General features: G+C 50.4%; 1 protein-coding gene across 4 annotated transcripts in view; it reads left to right on the forward strand.

Moving 5' to 3' along the window:
* Positions 1-18,089, forward strand: part of TMC5 (transmembrane channel like 5) — a 102,906-nt gene that overhangs the window by 70,880 nt on the left and 13,937 nt on the right. For 2 of the 4 annotated variants that reach the window (XM_070064782.1, XM_070064781.1), the window contains exons 15-21: positions 1,549-1,624; positions 1,766-1,899; positions 3,981-4,154; positions 6,107-6,185; positions 10,128-10,232; positions 13,243-13,285; positions 13,995-14,439. In XM_070064782.1, the coding sequence (XP_069920883.1) occupies positions 1,549-1,624; positions 1,766-1,899; positions 3,981-4,154; positions 6,107-6,185; positions 10,128-10,232; positions 13,243-13,285; positions 13,995-14,041 (658 nt within the window). In that variant the 3' untranslated portion in view covers positions 14,042-14,439. Of the gene's footprint in view, positions 1-1,548; positions 1,625-1,765; positions 1,900-3,980; positions 4,155-6,106; positions 6,186-10,127; positions 10,233-13,242; positions 13,286-13,994; positions 14,440-18,089 lie in introns of those variants that run through there. The other 2 variants (XM_070064783.1, XM_070064784.1) reach the window with 2 other exon arrangements.

Below are 18,089 nucleotides of genomic sequence, written 5' to 3' on the forward strand. Positions count from 1 at the left end.
GCTGCAGTCATGAGCATCTCTGGCTTCAATTGCCTCATCTGTACAATGCACATGACAACAGCTATGCTGAGGATTAAATGTGACGGTGGATGAAAAGGGCTGTGTCAACTCCCATATGCCGTGGAGCTGGAGAGACTTTCATTTTCCAACATGCTCCAGTCGCCCTGGGAGAGGTGCTGACTGCAGATGAGTCACCAAGGCCTGGGTTATGTTAGCGATGGCATGGCCTTTTCTCTGGTCGTGGAGGTGATGTATTTGCTCCCTGCCAGGTCGCCTTCGAGCAGCTTGGCAGCCGGCAGTCTCTCACTCACGTTATTTCAGCCAGCGGGACAGCTTTGGGCAAGTCGCTCCTGCTCTCTCTAACCCTCAGCTTTCTAACCTCTCGGTGAGAGAGACGATACTTTCTGCTCCCAGGATCTTGGAGAGGGTTGAGAAAATGAGCGCTTCGTGAGTGTCTGCCTCAGATGTGTTGCATAAGCACGGATGTTATGACTATGGCTGTCCTCATGAGCATCCTTTAAAATATGTTTTTATTTTAAAAACGTGTAAGACATACAATCACATGGCTGTATAACCAATCTTCAGGACCTTTCCTTCTTGCAAAACTGAAACTCCAAATTGTAAAACAACTCCACGTTTCCTCCTTCCCTGGCAACAACCCCTCTGCTCCCTGCTTCTCTGAGCCCGACCCCTCCAGATTCCACCCACAGGTGGAGCCAGACGGTATTGAACTTGGTATGCCTGGCTGATTTCCCAGAAGGTTCGCCCATGTTGCAACCTTTCCTTTGTACACCTGGACAGTAGCATCATGTGCCCGTGAACACCTGGGTTGCTTCTGCCTTTGACTCTTATGAACAGCATTGCCATGAACTTGGGCGTGCAGTTACTCTGCAATCTTGCTTAGTTCTTTTTTTTTTTTAAATTTATTTATTTATTAATTTTATTTATTTGAAAGACAGAGTTACAGAGAGAGAGAGGGAGAGGGAGAGATAGAGATCTTCCATCCATTGGTTCACTCCCAAAGTGACCATAGCAACCAGGGCTAGGCCAGGCTGAAGCCAGGAGCCAGGAGCTTCATCCAAGTCTCCCCTAGGCACAGAAGCTGGGCCATCTTCTGTTGCCTTCACGTTGCTTAGTTCTTGTGGATATCCACCCAGAGTGGAATTTCTGGATCTCCCATGTTTTGTTTTTTAGAAAACCGATGTAGGTAATTGATCTGACACTGGGTAATAGCTTGACTTACAGATAGATGGCCACCTGCTCCTTGTGCCTTTACCTGCTCTTCCCTCCGGGCAGGTGGCTGTGTTCTGAGTCCTCTTCTTCTAAAGACCCCAGTCCTGTCAGCTCAGGGCCCACCACAGTGACCATGTTTTAACCCAATTACCAGTATAGAGGCCCTCTCTCTGGGTTCAGTCATGTTCAGAGGTATGCGTGAGTCATGGAGGACACAAATCAACCTGCAACATCCCCTCTCCCTTCCCTCTCCAGCCCTGCCCCCGCTCCCCATCTCTCCCACGGTCTCTGACACTCACCGTCTCTCCTTCGCAGGATTGGAATCTTCTTCTGCCCCTTGCTGCCCTTTATCCAAATGATCACCCTTTTCATCATGTTTTATGTCAAAAATGTGAGTCAGTCTGAACCCTGTCCCCTGTGTGACCTGACGGTGGCTGGGGCTGGGAAGGGGCCGGGAGGCAGGAGCGTGGCCGGGGTCCCTCTGGCTGCTTGTCTAGCTGCAGACAGCAGGAGACCGCACCTCTCCCTGCAGATCAGCCTGATGATGAATTTCCAGCCTCCGAGCAAAGCCTGGCGGGCCTCTCAAATGATGACTTTCTTCATCTTCTTGCTCTTTTTCCCGTCTTTCACCGGAGTCCTGTGCACCCTGGCCATCACCATCTGGAGGTAGGAGACGGCGGCCTTGGGCGAGGTTTTAGGCACTGGCTACGTGACCGTTCGTTTCAAATGTGGCTTTAGGGATGGGCGATTGGCCTGGCAGTTACGATGCTAGTTAGGCCTGCGTTTGAGTCCTGGCCCAACTCCTGATGCCAGCTTCCTGCTAATGCACGCCACCAGAAGGAGCAAGTGATGGCTCAAGGCTCGGCCCTCTGCCACCCACACGGGGGACCCAGCATGAGTTCCAAGCTCCTCAGCGTGGTTGGCTCCGGCTGTTGCAGGCATCTGGGGAGTAAGTAGATAGATGGGAACTCTGGCTCTTTCTCGCTCTGGCTTTCAAATACATTAAGTAAAACATTTAAATGTGGGCTTATAATATTGTTCAGGGGTGATGAGGCCAACAGAGCAGCAGACGATTGCCACTGAGAAATGTAGTTGTTACTCACAGTTCCCAAGAAGAGGGGGCACTGCTTGGCATGCAGGGCCACACGGAGGAGCCCCAGGGTTGGTCAAGGTCAAGTGGGAGAGGAACAGAAGGGGAAACCTGGGCAGGAGGTGAGAAACAGGGAAGGTGGAGGAATCAGGTTTTGGACTGGCTACTCTGAATAATTTTAGCCGGCTCTGGAAGGGAGGGGCTGCCCCGAGTGGTGTGGTTCCTGGCCTCGGGCATACAAGGGCAGGTGCATGGTGGCCCGGAGTATAAGAGAAGGCAGCAAAGGAGGCAGCTGGAGATGTGGGCCCTGGACTGGCTGGTTTGCCCACGAGAGCCACATGTTTCAGTCTAACCCAGGGAAGGACAGTCTCTCCAGAGTCGGTCAGGCCTCGGCTGTCAAAGCACAGACCATAAAGACGTGCTCCTTGAAGCACGCAGCCCTGCGTCCCTTGGTAGCCAGCAAATAGTCCAGCCGTGGAAGGGAACACGAATCCCATTCTGGTCACTGCCACCAGGCACCCAGGGTGAGGAGAAGCTTCCTCACGTCTGCCGAGAATGGAAGCGTCTCAGAATGGGCAGAGGCCCGTTCCTCCCCTGGAGAACAGAACTTCACCCGAGCTAGCTGAGGCTGTGTCTGACCTGGCTTACTCCCACCCTCCACCTCACCTCCCTGTGGCTCCACTGTGCCCTGGCCCTAAGGCACTTGCTGCATTCCTGGGACCCAGCGTCCCCTCCGCACATGGGCAGGATCCTCTCTTGGAAGTGCCACAGCGCCAGCCCCTCTCTTTGTGTTCCTTAATTCAAGTTCCCAGGGAAGAGAATCTGATTGCCCTCACTCATTTCTTCAAGCCAAAATGCCACAGAGGTCATTGTTTGGCCTTTGGGTTGGCCACTGTTGGATCCGGTGATACGTCTGGTGCAAGGTCTCATTTTCAGAGTGATATGAGGGAAATAGGCAGGAAGATTAGATAGGAACAGGGGAGCGGAAAGATTTTTCCACAGTTTCTGCCTCTAGCCTTGTGCTGTAACTCCACCCCCTTACGTGTCAATCCAGTATGCCCACTTTCCCATGATGCACCTGCTTCTCCTACAGCAGGAAGAAGATGCCATGATAGCCAGTGGAAGTTAGGCTCCTTGTGGAGGCACCATGAAACTCCCAGAAAGCTTCATGCACACCAAACCCCACCCTCTACCCCCTAAAGGGGACAGTTGCACATGGGGGTGGCCCCTTTTCTCTTGGTTTCCTGCCCCTGTTGCTGGTCCTTCTTTGGCCTCCTCCCCCATTCTCTTCTCAAAGGCAGCTCTCGGGCCCACTCATGATGGGTATCTCTCCATGTGGGGTTGCCCACACTCTCACGTGAGTGAATACACATAGTGTATTCACTCTCTCGCTTCTAAGTAAATCCTGCTCTCACTCACGCACCTTACTTACATCTGTGCTTTGGAGTCTTAGCTGTATGAAGACAAGGACTTGGAATCTAATAGTTGGGATTCATATGCCAGCCATGGCTGGGGCAGGAATCCCCTTTGGAAAGACAGTGGGGGTGGAGCAGGCAAGAATCGCTTTTTCCAGGTCCAGAGCCCAGAGGGACAGCCTGATTCTAGAATGACTCTGAGTGCTGCACTCGGGATGATTCTGCACCCCTCGTTCTCCCAGGTTGAAACCCTCCGCCGACTGTGGCCCCTTCCGAGGCCTGCCTTTCTTCATTCACTCCATCTACAGCTGGATCGACACCCTAAGCAGACGGCCTGGCTACCTGTGGGTTGTTTGGATCTATCAGAACCTCATTGGAAGTGTGCACTTCTTCTTCATCCTCACTCTGATTGTGTTGTAAGTGGGGGCGTCTCAGGGAACGAGTAGGGAAAAGCCACAGCTGTTGGGGGGAGCACATTTCACTGACACAAGGTGTGGACAGCCCTGGGGATGTCAGGGTGGCAATGACCGTCATGGCGCAGCTCACTGTCTGATGACCCTAATGTGTACCCCTGGACAGGCAGGATTTTTTAAAAGTTAGTTAGTATTTTATTTCCTTCCCTCCCTCCCTCCCTCCATGTTACACCTCTTGTAAAAGGACATGAGAAGAAAATGAAAACATGAATATGAGAGTGCTTAGGAGAATCTTGCATGCGGTTCTTCCTGAGACTGATTTGTTAAAATGGTCGAGGCATCACTGCTACTTCGGATACTGTGCTTTCGCTTTTGAATTTTAAAAAGATGGACGTGCTGAGAAAGCATCATTGTTGACACCGTGCCCGTTTCTCTGCGTGGAGCCGTGGGTTGGGTGCTTTATGGCGGTCCCCTTCTAGAAGCGAGGTCTTGACGGCATCTGAGATTGCAGCTCCTCGTATGGAGACACAGCTCAAACGCGCAGACTGTTGGAACAAGCCGACATAGACCGTAGAGCAAGCCCTCAGTTTTACAGAGATGGAAACACGCAGAGACAGGTTCCGGGCCATGCAGCCTGTCGGGGCAGAGGCTAGACCCTAGGTCTCCCAGCTGGCAGGTGCCTGCCCTCCCACACCCCAGGCTGCCATTGGCCCCCTTAGAGTGATGACTTCTGGTGCTTTGCTCCTCCAAACTCCCAATCCACTGAGTCTGTGCTGTTTTCACTCACACTTCTGACACGTGTGTGCGTGTATGTGTGTGTGTATGTGTGTGTGTGGTTTTCCCCTGCACCAACCAATGCTCCGACTTCCAGGGCACCAGCTGAGTGTCCTACAGCTCCGTTCCACCCTGCGCTCTCCACCTGGAGTTAGCATCAGATCCGATGAGTTAAGGAACTGCTTCCATGTCAGACGCCGACTCCAGCGTCCCAGATCGTCACCTTGTACTTCTGACCAGCTGGCCATAACTTCCGGGGTTCCCGCTACCCCCTCCTCGGGTTTGATTAATTTGCTAAAGTGAATCACAGCACTCAGGAAGGCACTTTGTTGTTGCCAGTTTATTACAAAGATGCGATTCAGGGGCCCCCAGTGAGAGAGATGCCTGGGCCGAGGACTGGGGATGAGTGTGAGGTGGACCCCCCACGTCCTCCCTTGGGTGGGCATCATTGAAGAAGTCTTTGCTGCTGCTGATTAGCTCAGTTTCAAGCCCCTCTCTCCTCCCTGTGGTCAGGGGAGGGTGGGGCGGGGGCTGAACTGTCCAGTCCTCTGATCCAGCCTTGGTCCTCCTTGTGAGCAGCCCCTACCTCGGTGCTATCTGAGAGTCCTCCGCCACCAGTCATCTTACTGGCACACAAAAGACACTCGCTACTCTGGAGCTTGCAAAGGTTTTAGGAGCTCCGTGCCAAGAACCAGGGACAAAGACCAAGTATGTGTTCATCACATGGGGAGCTTATCACAAGTGCAGGATCTCGGGCTGCAGCCCAGACATGAGCAGCTGCACTAGAGCAGCATCCCAGATACCCTGCAGATCCTGGAGCCCCGACTGCACGTTCAAATCATGCGCATTTAAATGATGCTGATGCTTTAAAACATCTGGCCCCGTGTCCACAGGTGCTCAGCTAATTGGTTGGAGGAGGAGTCAGGACACAGAGCCTATTTCTACCTTCCAGATGATTCCATGGGCAGCCAAGTGGAACATGCATTTCCCTAGAGATTTTAACCAGTAGCTCACCCTGACATGACTTTTTGGGGACATATCTGGGACAAAAAAAAATATTTGCAAGCAAATAGTCTACTTCCTTTGCACCCCAATATTCTACTTCCTTTGCACCCCACTGAAATTCAAAGCCTGCAAAGCATTGGCAAGAGTGCCTGTCATTCATTTGTCTTCTCTTCCAGAATCATCACCTATCTTTACTGGCAAATCACAGAAGGAAGAAAGATAATGATCAGGCTTCTCCATGAACAGATTATCAATGTAAGTCCTGTTGGATTCCTGTTATAATCTTCCCACTTTATAATGGACATTGTCAAAGCTTTGTTTATTTATTCTAATTTTAAAGGCAGAATTACAGAGAGAGTGCAAGAGGGACGGGGGAGGGAGTGACAGAGGGAGGGAGGGAGAGGGAGAGAGATCTCGCATCTGATGATGGTTCATTCCCCAAATGACTGCAGTGGCTGAGACTGGGCAAGGCTGAATCCACAAGTGGCAGGGGCCAAATGACTTAGGCCATCTTCCACTGCTTTCCCAGGCGCACTAGCTCTGTGGAGCTGGATCAGAAGCAGGGCAGCCAGAACTCAAACTGGCTCTCCTATATGGGATGCTGGCATTGTAGGTGGTAGCTTAACCAGCTGCCCCACAACGCCAGCCCCTGTAATGAACATTTTCAAAATACTACAGTGGAGGGAGTAATAAGAGGAGCCCCCTTTTCCATAGCACCTGGCAATCCTTAGCAACCACCAGCGGTCATATACTCTTTTTTTTTTTTTAAAGATTTATTTATTTATGTGAAAGTCAGAGTTACACAGAGAAAGGAGAAGCAGAGAGAGAGAGAGAGAGAGAGAGAGAGAGAGAGGTCTTCCATCCGATGGTTCACTCCCCAACTGGCCGCAATGGCCGGACCTGTGTCAATCCAAAGCCAGGAGCCAGGAGCTTCCTCTGGGTCTCCCACGTGGTGCAGGGGCCCAAGGACTTGGGCCATCTTCTACTGCTATCCCAGGCCATAACAGAGAGCTGGATTGGAAGAAGAGCATCTGGGACTAGAACCGGTGCCCATATGGGATGCTGGCGCTTCAGGCCAGGGTGTTAACCCGCTGCGCCACAGCGCCGGCCCCCGGTCATATACTCTTATTTCATCTACACTATCTCTTTCCTGCAGATCTCTTGATTATTTGAAATCAAATCTTGGGCTTTATATTATTTTTTAATCTGCTAAAACTTTCATGTGCAGCTTTATGAGCTAAAGACTTTTTAAAATCGTGACCACCATGTCAGTATCAGGCCTGAAAGAAAACGTATCAATAATTCACTACCTATTTGCAGGAGTCAGTCAGGGTTCGCATTTCCCGGATTGTCCCAGTCGTCTTGTTCAAAGCAGGATCAGAAGAAAGGGCCACACACTGCATTTGGTGCTATGCTGATTGTATGTTGATCCTTTTCTTCCCTTTTTATTGTTGAAGAATTCAGATCTTCCCACATTGACACATCCCTGAGTTATGACCCAGCTGGTTTAGTGTGTTTTTTCTTTTCCTTTTTTTCCCCTTTGTATTTCCTGTGAACTGGTGGTGAGACCTGGAAACTTTGACTAGATCCAGGTTCAACTCTTTTAGGCAGAATGCGTCCTAGACAAATCTATCGCCTTCTCTGCAGGTGAGGCTGTCTCTCTTCCTGTGATGTTGAGAGTGCTCAGTGGGTCCAGGTTTTGTTAGCCTGATCCGTGCACCCCAAGCCCCCATCTCCCTTTTGCCTAATGAATTCAGCAGCCTTCCCAGAGCATTGCCTGGAAGACGCATGGATTTCATTGGGGATTACAACCTAGCAACTTCTGATTCTATAATTCCTCCTGCGTTTATTAACTAGATTTCTATTTAAAAAAGAATTTTTGCTCTTTAAATATTTACCTTGAAGTGGGATTCATAAAGGGAAGGCAAGGTCAGCATGTGATTCTTTGCTTGGATTCACGTTTTCAGAATGGTGAGGCAGGGCCCTGGTGTACAGGTTTTGTGGAGCTGCTGGACCACAGACTTCGCTGCTTCAAGCAGCAGAAATGTTGAACTCATGGTCCTGGAAGCCAGAAGTCCAAGATCAAGGTGTTGGGTTGTTGGGGCTGGTTCCCTCCAAGGTTCTGAAGGAGAAGCCAGTCTGTCCATGGTGTCGGCTCGCTGTCACTGCTGGGTGCACCTGGTGCACCTGGCCTTGAACTCCACTCCCTGCGTCCGTCTTCACAGCCTTTTCCTCCGTGTCCATTTCTTCTCCTTTTCCTTTCTAAGGACTTGCTATTGGACAGAGGGTCTACACGTGGAGGATGATCCTCAATTTAATTACACCTGTAAAGACCCTATTCCAGAATGAGACCCTATTCAAGGTCCTGGGGATCAGACTTGGGCACTATTCAACTCGTCACACCTAGCAATCTCTGAGAATGGCCGGCGAGGATCTTCACACTGTTGTTATAAATCCATGCTTTAAATATATTTTGGTATCCTTCAATTACAGTCTCCATTTATTTAAATATTTATTTATTTATTTATTTTGAAATTCAGAGTTACAGAGAGAGAAGGAGAAGGAGGGAGGGAGGGAAGGGGGGAGGAAGGGAAGGAGGGAAGGAGGGAGGGAGTTAGAGAGGAAGAAAGAGAGATCTTCCTTCTGCTGCTTCACTCCCTAGATGGCCACAGCAGCCAGCACTGGGTCAGGCTGAAGCCAGGAGCCAGGAATTCATCTGGGTCTCCCACGTAGGTGTCAGGGGCCCAAATACTTGGGCCGTCTTCTACTGTGTTTTCCAGGCTGTTAGCAGGAAGCTGGATCATAAGCAGAGCAACCAGGACACAAACCAGTGCCCATATGGGATGCCAGCATTGCAGGTGGTGGCTTACCCACTATGCCACGATGCTGGCCCCAGTTACAATCTCTTTTAATGCTCAAATAGTAACATCCTTTGATAGTGGAAACCATTTATATTTATTTATTTTTATTTGAAAGGCAGAGAGGGAGAAGGAGAGAGAGAGAGAGAGAGAGAGAGAGAGAGAGAGAGAATCTATCTACTGGTTCTCTTTCCAGATATGTACAGCAGCTAAGGCTGGGCCACACTGAAGCCAGGAGCCCAGGCCCAGTTCAGGTCTTCCATGTGGGAGTCAGAGGCCCAACTATTCGTGTCATCACCTGCTGCCTCTCAAGACGTGTATTAGCCAGAAGGCAGAGCCAGACGTGGCATAGCCAGGACTCAGATCCAGGTACTGCGATATGGGAAGTTGGCATTCCAATTGGCATCTCTCCTGCTGGGCCAAATGCCTTCCCTGATATACCTGTGAATTAGTTTCTTTGGCTACCAATAGAATTTGCTCCCTGTTCTTTTGACATGGTTGCAGAAGTCTTTGGTAACTTCCTTGCTCCTTGATAGAAAACATGTTCCAGGCTCATCTTTGTTTCCTGTCCCAGACCAGGAATGAGCTGTTTCTTCAAGGAGTCCTGGTGAGATGGTGTTTACAGACCACAGTCTGGGCACAGAGTGCTTATTTCAACTGGGTTCCCTTTTCTTCTAAATCTCAACATAACTGTAGCGTGAGAGCTGGCATCTATGAGCATGAGACAGAAGCATGTTGTATTGGCTTGAATCCTTAAGATCGCAGATAATTTGAGCTGGTCTTTTGGGAATGCGAAGAAAGGGTATGTGTTCCTTTGTACTCTTTCTTTCCTTGTCCCCAGAAGCATCACCAGTATATTTCTGATGCAGGGTTGTGAATCGTTTGGGCAAGTTTTAGGACGATCTCAACATGGGAGAGATTTGTTCTAATGCCTGGAGTTGTAAGGGCAGTGGTAGGTGTACTGGGGAGATAGTTGGATGGCGTTTATTTGAAGGCAGCGTAAGCGTCACCACAGGCCTGTTACAAATGGACCATGAAGGCAGGGGCACTGTCCCCAGAAGAACCCAGACAGTGGAGTGGAAGTTGCTTCTGGCAACAGGCTAGAGCAGGTGCCGCTCAGGCCTGAGGGAGGAATTGCTTTAGAGGAGAATGTGGCAATGCAGGAGGCTCTGCTGGGCCCTTGGCTTCGCTGTGCAGCGTTCCTGCTCTTTCATCAGAAGAAAATACGGCCACAGCCTCCAAAGGACGTCTGGATGCTTCTGGCCACCAACTGCTTCTCAACCGCACACTGTTGTTCAGCCGTCATGTTTTGATTTTTTTTTTTTTTTTTTTTTTGCAGGAAGGCAAAGATAAAATGTTTCTGATAGACAAGTTGATCAAACTACAGGATGCAGAGAAGAGAGCAAACCCCAGCTCACTCGTACTGGAAAGGAGAGAGGTGGAGGTGAGGCCGGGGGCTGCCTTGGGAAGCCGTGGGACCCACGCTTGTTTCCTTGTGACAAGGGCGTCAGGGAGCTAACAGAGACTGAGCTCTTGGGATCACATAAGGACCGCTTTCTCTCCAGGTTGAAGCATTTCTGTGTTTTTTTAAATCGAAAACATTCATCCATCTAACACTTCCCACGCCTGGCCTTGTTCTCAGTGGTGGGATATTGGGAACAAAATCAAGCTGCTCCCCTCATGGGGTTCGCATGCTTGTTTTATGGAATTCAGTAACATGGAAGTGAATCTCACTGGGAAGAGAAGTACCCTGAAACCTCATTGTACTATTTTTTTAAAAGATTTATTACAGAGAGAGAGGAGAGAGAAGGGAGGGAGGGAGGACAGGAGGAAGGCGGAGGAGGGAGGGAGGAGAGAGAGAATCTTCCATCCACTGGTTCATTCCCCAAATGGCCACAATAGTCAGGGCTGGGCCAGGCAGGAGCCAGGAGCTTCATCCAGGTCTCCTACATGAGCGCAGGGGCCCAAGTACTTGGACCATCCTCTGCTGCTTTCCCAGGTCATTAGCAGGATTGGAAATGGAGCAGCTGAGACACGAACCAGTGCCCATATGGGATGCTGACACTGCAGGCAGAGGCTTAGCCTTCTATGCCACGGTGCACTATCAATGCTTTCGTGCGTGGCCTTCCAAGATTTTTCCTCCCAGGCATCTGCAAACATAACCGCACCTACTCACACATTAAATTATTTATGCATGGGGCCAGTGCTGTGGCGTAGAATCTTTTTTAAAAGATTTTGTTTATTTGAGAGGTAGAATTACAGACAGAAAGAGGGAGACAGAGAGAGAGGTCTTCCAGCCACTGGTTCACTCCCTAAATGGCTGAAATGGCCAGAGCTGAGCCGATCTGAAGCCAGGAGTCAGGAGCTTCTTCAGAGTCTCCCACATGGGTTCAGGGGCCTAAGCACTTGGGCCATCTTCTACTGCTTTCCCAGGCCACAGCAGAGAGCTGGATCGGAAGAGGAGCAGCTGGGCTAGGAACCATACGGGATACCGACATTGCAGGCAGAGGCTTAGCCCACTATGCCACAGTGCTGGCCCCAATAAATCTTTAAAAAATTATGTATATATTACAAAAACTGGGCTATATTATAAAAATAGTATCATAACTCCCCATTCCCTGTTAGTGCAATGTCTGAGATGTTATTTCATTCCTCATGGATTTGGATTGTTCCCAGGCTCTTGCAATATTAATAGCAGTATGTAATGAAATATTAGTGGTATGATTATGTGAGTATTTCTGCCACAGGGCACCTGCGAGTACACAAGAATGCTAATAGATACAGTATTGCTATATCACGCTCCTAAAGAGATTTCACCAGTTTTATTCCTACCAAGAAGGCATAAAGGTGCCTGAAACCCTGCCCTAAGTTGAAAGCCCTTGCTGGCTTCTTTGGTGTCCTGGGAAGCATGGGTAAACAGTCAACGCACCCTAACTCCAGTACCACTGGGAGCTGAAAGTTGTGGTCTGACAGAAGAGACTGCCATCAACTTTACTGTCCCTGCAAAGGAATAGCACCAGCAGGATTTACGTAAGGCGTCTGGAGACCCGCTGCAAATCCTTTGAGGCTGGGGACCATGTCTGTCACCTGGTGTCTTCCACTCCTAATACAAGGGTGTTTCAAAAAGTTCGGGGAAGGTGGGATAAAAAGGAAAGTTTATTTTGGTGCAAAACCTTTGAAATCCCTGTAGATGAAGTGTCTTCAAAGCAGTAGTGCAGAGTGCACATTATGAAAAACTATGTATGGGTTTCAATTTTTTTTGCACTAAGATAAACTTACCTACTTGCATTTTTCCATGAACTTTGTGAGGTAGCCTCATATATGACCCAGCATTCTATAAATGTTCCCGAAATATCAGTGGAAGAAGTGAATGAATGAGAGAATGGAATCATTGTTCCTGGAAAACAAAAATGATTGCTATTTCTATGAATGAGCCTTGGTCTTTTATTTTATTTTATTTTATTTTTACTTATTTGACCGGTAGAATTAGATAGTGAGAGAGAGACAGAGAGAAAGGTCTTCCTTCCATCGGTTCACCCCCAAAATGGCCGCTACAGCCGGCGTTGTGCCAATCTGAAGCCAGGAGCCAGGTGCTTCTTCCTGGTCTCCCAGGGGCCCAAGCACTCGGGCCATCCTCCACTGCCCTCCCGGGCCACAGCAGAGAGCTGGACTGGAAGAGGAGCAGCCAGGACAGAATCCGGCGCCCATATGGGATGCCGGCGCAGCAAGCAGAGGATTGGCCAAGTGAGCCACGGCGCCGGCCCCTGAGCCTTGATCTTAATCTGTCACTCCCCTGCTTTTTTTTTTTTTTTTTTTTTTTTTTTTTTGAGAGACAGAGACTTCTACTAGTTCACTCCCCAGAGGCATGCAACAGCCTGGCTGGGAGCTGGGTACTCAGTCCCGGTCTCCCACATTGGGTGGCAGGGACCCAACCGCTTGAGCCACATCACCTGCTGCCTCCTAGGGTCTGCGCTGGCCCTGAGTCCGGAATCAACAGCTAGGGCCAGGAATCAAACCCAAGTACTCTCATATGGGATGGGGGCATCTGAACTACTAGTCCAAACCCCTACCCCACAATCCCTTAATTTAAAAATGTGATAGGGAGACCAGCATTTAGCCTGGGGGAAAGCCCCTGCTGAGCCGCCTGCCTCCCACCAGGGCACCTGGGCCTCCGTCCGCCTTCCAGCTCTGACTTCATGCAGACCCTGGGAGGGCGTGTGGTTGCTCCAGTGATTCAGAAACCTGAATCCAGTTCCTGGCTCCGGCTTCAGCCCAGCGCAAGCCTGCCCCGGTGGGTGTATGGGTAGTGAGCCAGGGAATGAGAGCTCGCTCTCTGCCTCTCTGCTTCTGGAAAACAACAAAACCTTAGGGTGTTCACAGATCTTCCCAGCTAGGCAGGAAGCCTCAGGCCTTGCAGTCCTTGTGATGCGGCTGCCCGTTCTCTTGTCTTCCAGCAGCAAGGATCTTTGCACTTTGGGGAGCGTCAGTCTACCCCTGGTGAGTAACCCACCTCTCCCCGGACACACCACGGATCTCTCCAGGTGATACTGCCCAGGACCGAGGGTCAGAATCGCTGGTGCATCATTGCTCTGTCCATTGCAAAACCAGTGTGAATTGCGTCTGGCAAAAAGCAAGAATAATTCTTGTTTTTGGCCGTGCCTGAGACAGGAGCTCACGAAGGCACCAGAACCTGGTCCGTTTCTGTTCATTTCTTTCCCGTGTTAGTTCCTTCTGCAAATAGGCTCTTCCTACCCCCTGAGAGGCCGCCTTATCAACTTGTGTCTTCTCAGAGTCACTGTGTAGGGAAAGCGTGGGGTCCCGGAGCCCCTTATTAGTGTTTTCTTGGATCTGCTTGGGGATGTTCCCATCCGTGAGCCAGTCGCTATCACTGTGAGATTTCCCTGGTCAGCTTGGAGTCACTTCCCTCGTCTGCAGACCCCAGGGACTAAGAGTAGGGAAGAGTGGCTTCCCAGAAATACCTGGGGCTGATCCCAGAGGGGAATGAATGCTGGGGAGGAAATGAGCCAGCCCATTGGGCTTTCGGGTGTTGCATTTCCTGCTGGCATCTGATGGTGGGGGTTCAAGGCTGGGGAGAACAGAAATGGCCAAGGAGGAGGCAAGGAAGCTGTGAGAAGTTATGGGATGTTGAAGTCGCTCCCCTGTAGTGCGTGTCCACGTTAACTTCTCTTTCCCGTGTCAAACCCAGACCTGCGATACAGGCGGTCCGTTCAAGAAGACAGTACGAAGGCGTGATGGCTGTTGCGGTAGGCGGATGCCAATCAACAACTTCTTTGTGACACCTGAGCCTGTGGGGGTTTCCCAGAAGGGGAGTCCCAGCCTTTAGCCAGGAGCAGAAACTGACCATGCAGTAAACACCGAGGAAAACTGAGCATTCCCTGTTCTGTTTTACACCTGGATTGCTGAGTTTTCAAAACAAAGTATTTGGAGTTTTCCAATAAAGACTGTTGTACTATACTGAGGCTAGCTTACAAAGACCTGGGAATGATGGATTTTATCTCCGAGAGATGTGTGCACAAGGGACTGGTCCTTGGGATTCTTGCCTCCCAGATCTGGCAAAGGTTTAGAAACCGGTGCTGAAAAAGATGATTCCATCTCAATAAATATGAGATCTGCAATTGGATTTCATGCAACGTGTGAACTGCGGAACATGCGTTTGTTTGTGACTTTGAACTAGAACTGTCCCCGTGTCACTCAAAGGTCTCCTCTCTCTGCTCTGTGGCATGTGAAGTCTTAAGCCTTTGGGGTTGGACTGGGGTGGGGGTGGCGTGGGACTCCGCCCCTCAGAGGGTTTATGCATGGCCATCAGTGCCTTGTGTTGGACCAAATGTGAAACCAGCTGTGATGTGTGGAATAAATGTGTGTGTACATGTGCATGTAATGCATATATGTGTGTATACGTATCACGTCTCAGCCTTTTGGCTGAGATCAAGTGTGTGTATACGTTTTTTCAAAGGTTTGCCAGGTGATGATTCACAAGGCATCTGGCTATTCTTAAAATGGAAGGGTTTGGGCAGGCGTCTGGTGCAGTGGGCTCAGCTTCCGCTTGGCCTGCCAGCATCCCCCCATAAGAGCTGGTTCAAGGGGCCGGTGAAATGGTGTAGTGGGTAAAGCTGCCTTCTGCAGTGCTGTCATCCCATAGGATGCTGGTTCGTGTCCCTGCCGCTCCTCTTCTGTTCCAGCTCTCAGCTATGGCCTGAGAAAGCAGTGGAAGATGGTCCAGGTCCTTGGGCTCCTGCACCCACATGGGAGACCCAGAAGAAGCTCCTGGCTCCTGGCTCCTGGCTTCAGATCAGCCCAGCTCCGACTGTTGCGGCCATCTGCAGAGTGAACTGGTGGATGGAAGATCTCTCTCTCTCTCTCTCTCTCTCTCTCTCTGCTTCTGCTTCTCTGTAACTCTTAAATAAATCTTTAAAAAAAGAAAAACTTAAAAAAAAAAAAAAAAGACGCAGTTAAAGCCAGGCTGCTCCGCCTCCGATCTGGCTCCTTGCTAATGTGCCTCCGAAAGCAGTGGAAGATGGCCCAAGTGCTTCAGTCCCTGCACCCACGTGGGAGACCCAGCTGGAGCTTCAGGCTTGTGGTTTCTCCCTGGCCCAACCCCAGCCGTTATAGCCATTTGGGGAGTGAATCAGTGAATACAAGATCTCCCTCCCCTTCTCTCTGTCTCCCTCTTTCACCCCCTCTTTCTCTTTTTTACTTTCCCTTTCAAATAAATAGTAAATCTTTAGAACTGTGGGGTCCAGCAGAATGGTCAATTACCAGTTACTTAAAGGACACTGTCCACTTCAGTAAGCGCTGCTGCGAAGTCTCATTGGAACTGAATTCAGAAAGCATTTAAATGAGTTCAAAACACACTCCACTGGTGCTCGGCGGTCGGTTCAGTTCGTCCTTTACTTACTGATTGTGGTCCTCCTTTATCTGAGGTTTTGATTTTCCGGGCTTCAGTTACCCTCAGTTAACTGCAGTCTAAGGACATTAAATTGAAAACTCCCAAAATGAACAGTTGCTAGGTTTAGCATCGTGATGAAGTCCCATGCCACCCCGGCCAGTCTTGCCCGTGGTGTGAAAGCTCCCCTTGTCCAGTGTCTCCACGCTGTATCTGCTACCTGCTCATGACCCACGTGGCTGCCTCTGTTATCAGAGTTTGTGAGCAAGGCACCCTTGTTTAACTTTACAGCAGGCCGGAAGCACAGGAGCAATGGTGCAAAGGAGACCTCAGGGTGTACGTAAGACGTGGAAGGCAGAGGAACTGGGATCTCACTGGCAGTGCTGCAGAGCGTAGAGAAAAATGTAGCACATCTGGGGTTCACTCCTTGGTTTCAGGCATCCACCGGGGGCGTTGGGGTGTCTTCCCTGGAGATAAGAGGTTAGAACTGCTGTATTCATTAATTAACCCCATCAACCTGACTTCTTTTTTAGGAAGATCAATTTATTTATTTAAAAGAAAGAGAGATCCATCTTCCGCGTGCAGTTTCACTCCCCCAAAATGGCCTCATTTTGAGCTGGGGCTGGACTAGGTTGAAGCCAGGAGGTTAGGACTCCATCTGGGTCCCCAATGTGGGTGGCAGTGGTTCAAGCTCTTAGGCCATCGTCCACTGGTTTCCCAGGATCAAAAGCAGGAGCTGGAAGAGAACTGGCACTCCGATACGGGATGCCAGCCTTGCAGGTGGTGGCGTAACCTGCTGTGCCATGACATCAGCCCCTACCTGTCGCTCCCCCTCTTTGTGGAGGAACGACACTAAACCCTGCCTAGGCTTCCTATCCGAGTCACGGCACCATTATGTCGCTCCACCTCTTCGTGGAGGAACGACACAGGACCCTGCGTTGTTCTTTCGTCTGCTCGGCCCTCCCCGGGTTTGCTGCTGGTTCTTCCCGGGTTGGCTACCGACCCTTCCACCTCCGTGGAAGGGCGGTTCCCCCTGCCACTTTCCCCACTTCCGCGGGGGAGCGGCACACTGCCGGCCAGCTCTCTTGGGGGCTGCACAGGTGTTCCTTCAGATAGATGTTCCTGGTGCATGTTGTCTCTCTCCTCCTTTATAGTCCTCTTCCACCAATCCCAACTCTGCTACCCACACGCCGAGTACGCTGCTCTCCTCCAATCAGGAGCAGGTCCTACAGTTTATTGGCTGAACTGGAGGCAGCTGTGTAGAAGCTGTTTCCTCCTCTCCCAGCGCCGTATTGTGGGAGAGCAGATGCATAGAATAAGTCTTAATTCCAGTAACTTAGTCTAGTCCGAGTTGCTCCCAGTTGCTCCCCACACCTACCAACGTGAGTTCTTTTGTTATTATCTTTGCTAGTGGTTGCTAGTAGTGTTCATTCATTCATTCATTCATTCAATGAATACGGGCCAGGTAGGGATGAACGAGTCATGGTGCTGTCTAGCACACTGATTTAGACAGGAACTTCACACTGTGCTTGCGACAGGTGTCTGGAGGAGCAGCCCAGGGCATTGTCCTGGGATCAGTGAAGGAGCCCTTGGCATTGAGGTTTGAAGCGATTCCGCGCCCCGCCCTCTGTCAGCCCAGTACTGCTTGTGCTGATCTGGCTCCCACACTGCAGCACGAGTTCCTCACTCACCGGAAGTGAAATGATTACATCCGGGTGCTCCTTTCACCTCCATCCCTATCTCCTCTTCACCGCAGCCTCTGCTCCTCCTGGATGCATAAATGCGGTAGAAAGATCTAGTCTGCGGGTTGCGTGCATACATGCGGATCGGAGTAGGATGTTTTACCAGTTGACCTTGCGATAGGGGATGCATTAGTTTTCTAGGATTGACATAAGGAAGTACCATAGACTAGATGTCTTAAACCAGACATTTTCTATACAGTTAAAAAAATATTTATTTGAAAGGTAGAATGACAGAGAGAGAGAGAGAGAGAGAGAGAGAGAGAGAGAGAATGGCCACATTGGCAGGGACTGGGCCAGGCGGAAGCCAGGAGCTGGAACTCCATCTGGATCTCCCACATGGGCAGCAGAGACCCAAGCACTTGGGCCATCATCTGCTTCTTTCCCAAGTGCCTGCTCAGAGAGCTTCCTGGGAAGGGGAGCAGCCAGGACTTGAACTGGCACCCCGAGATGGGATGCTGGCATCACAGGCAGCGGCTTAACCTGCTGTGCTACGGTTCTGAGCTCCCTCTCCTACAGTGTTAAGGGCTGGAAGTCCAAGGTTAAGGTGTCAGCAGGGCCGTTTGTTCTGAGGCCTCTCGCTGTGGCCTTCCTGTGTATTCGTGCACCCCTGATGTCCCTTCATGTCAGATACCCTCCTCTTAGAAGACACTGGTCA

The sequence above is a fragment of the Oryctolagus cuniculus genome, chromosome 19, assembly GCF_964237555.1.
Source record: "Oryctolagus cuniculus chromosome 19, mOryCun1.1, whole genome shotgun sequence".
Lineage (NCBI taxonomy): Eukaryota > Metazoa > Chordata > Mammalia > Lagomorpha > Leporidae > Oryctolagus > Oryctolagus cuniculus.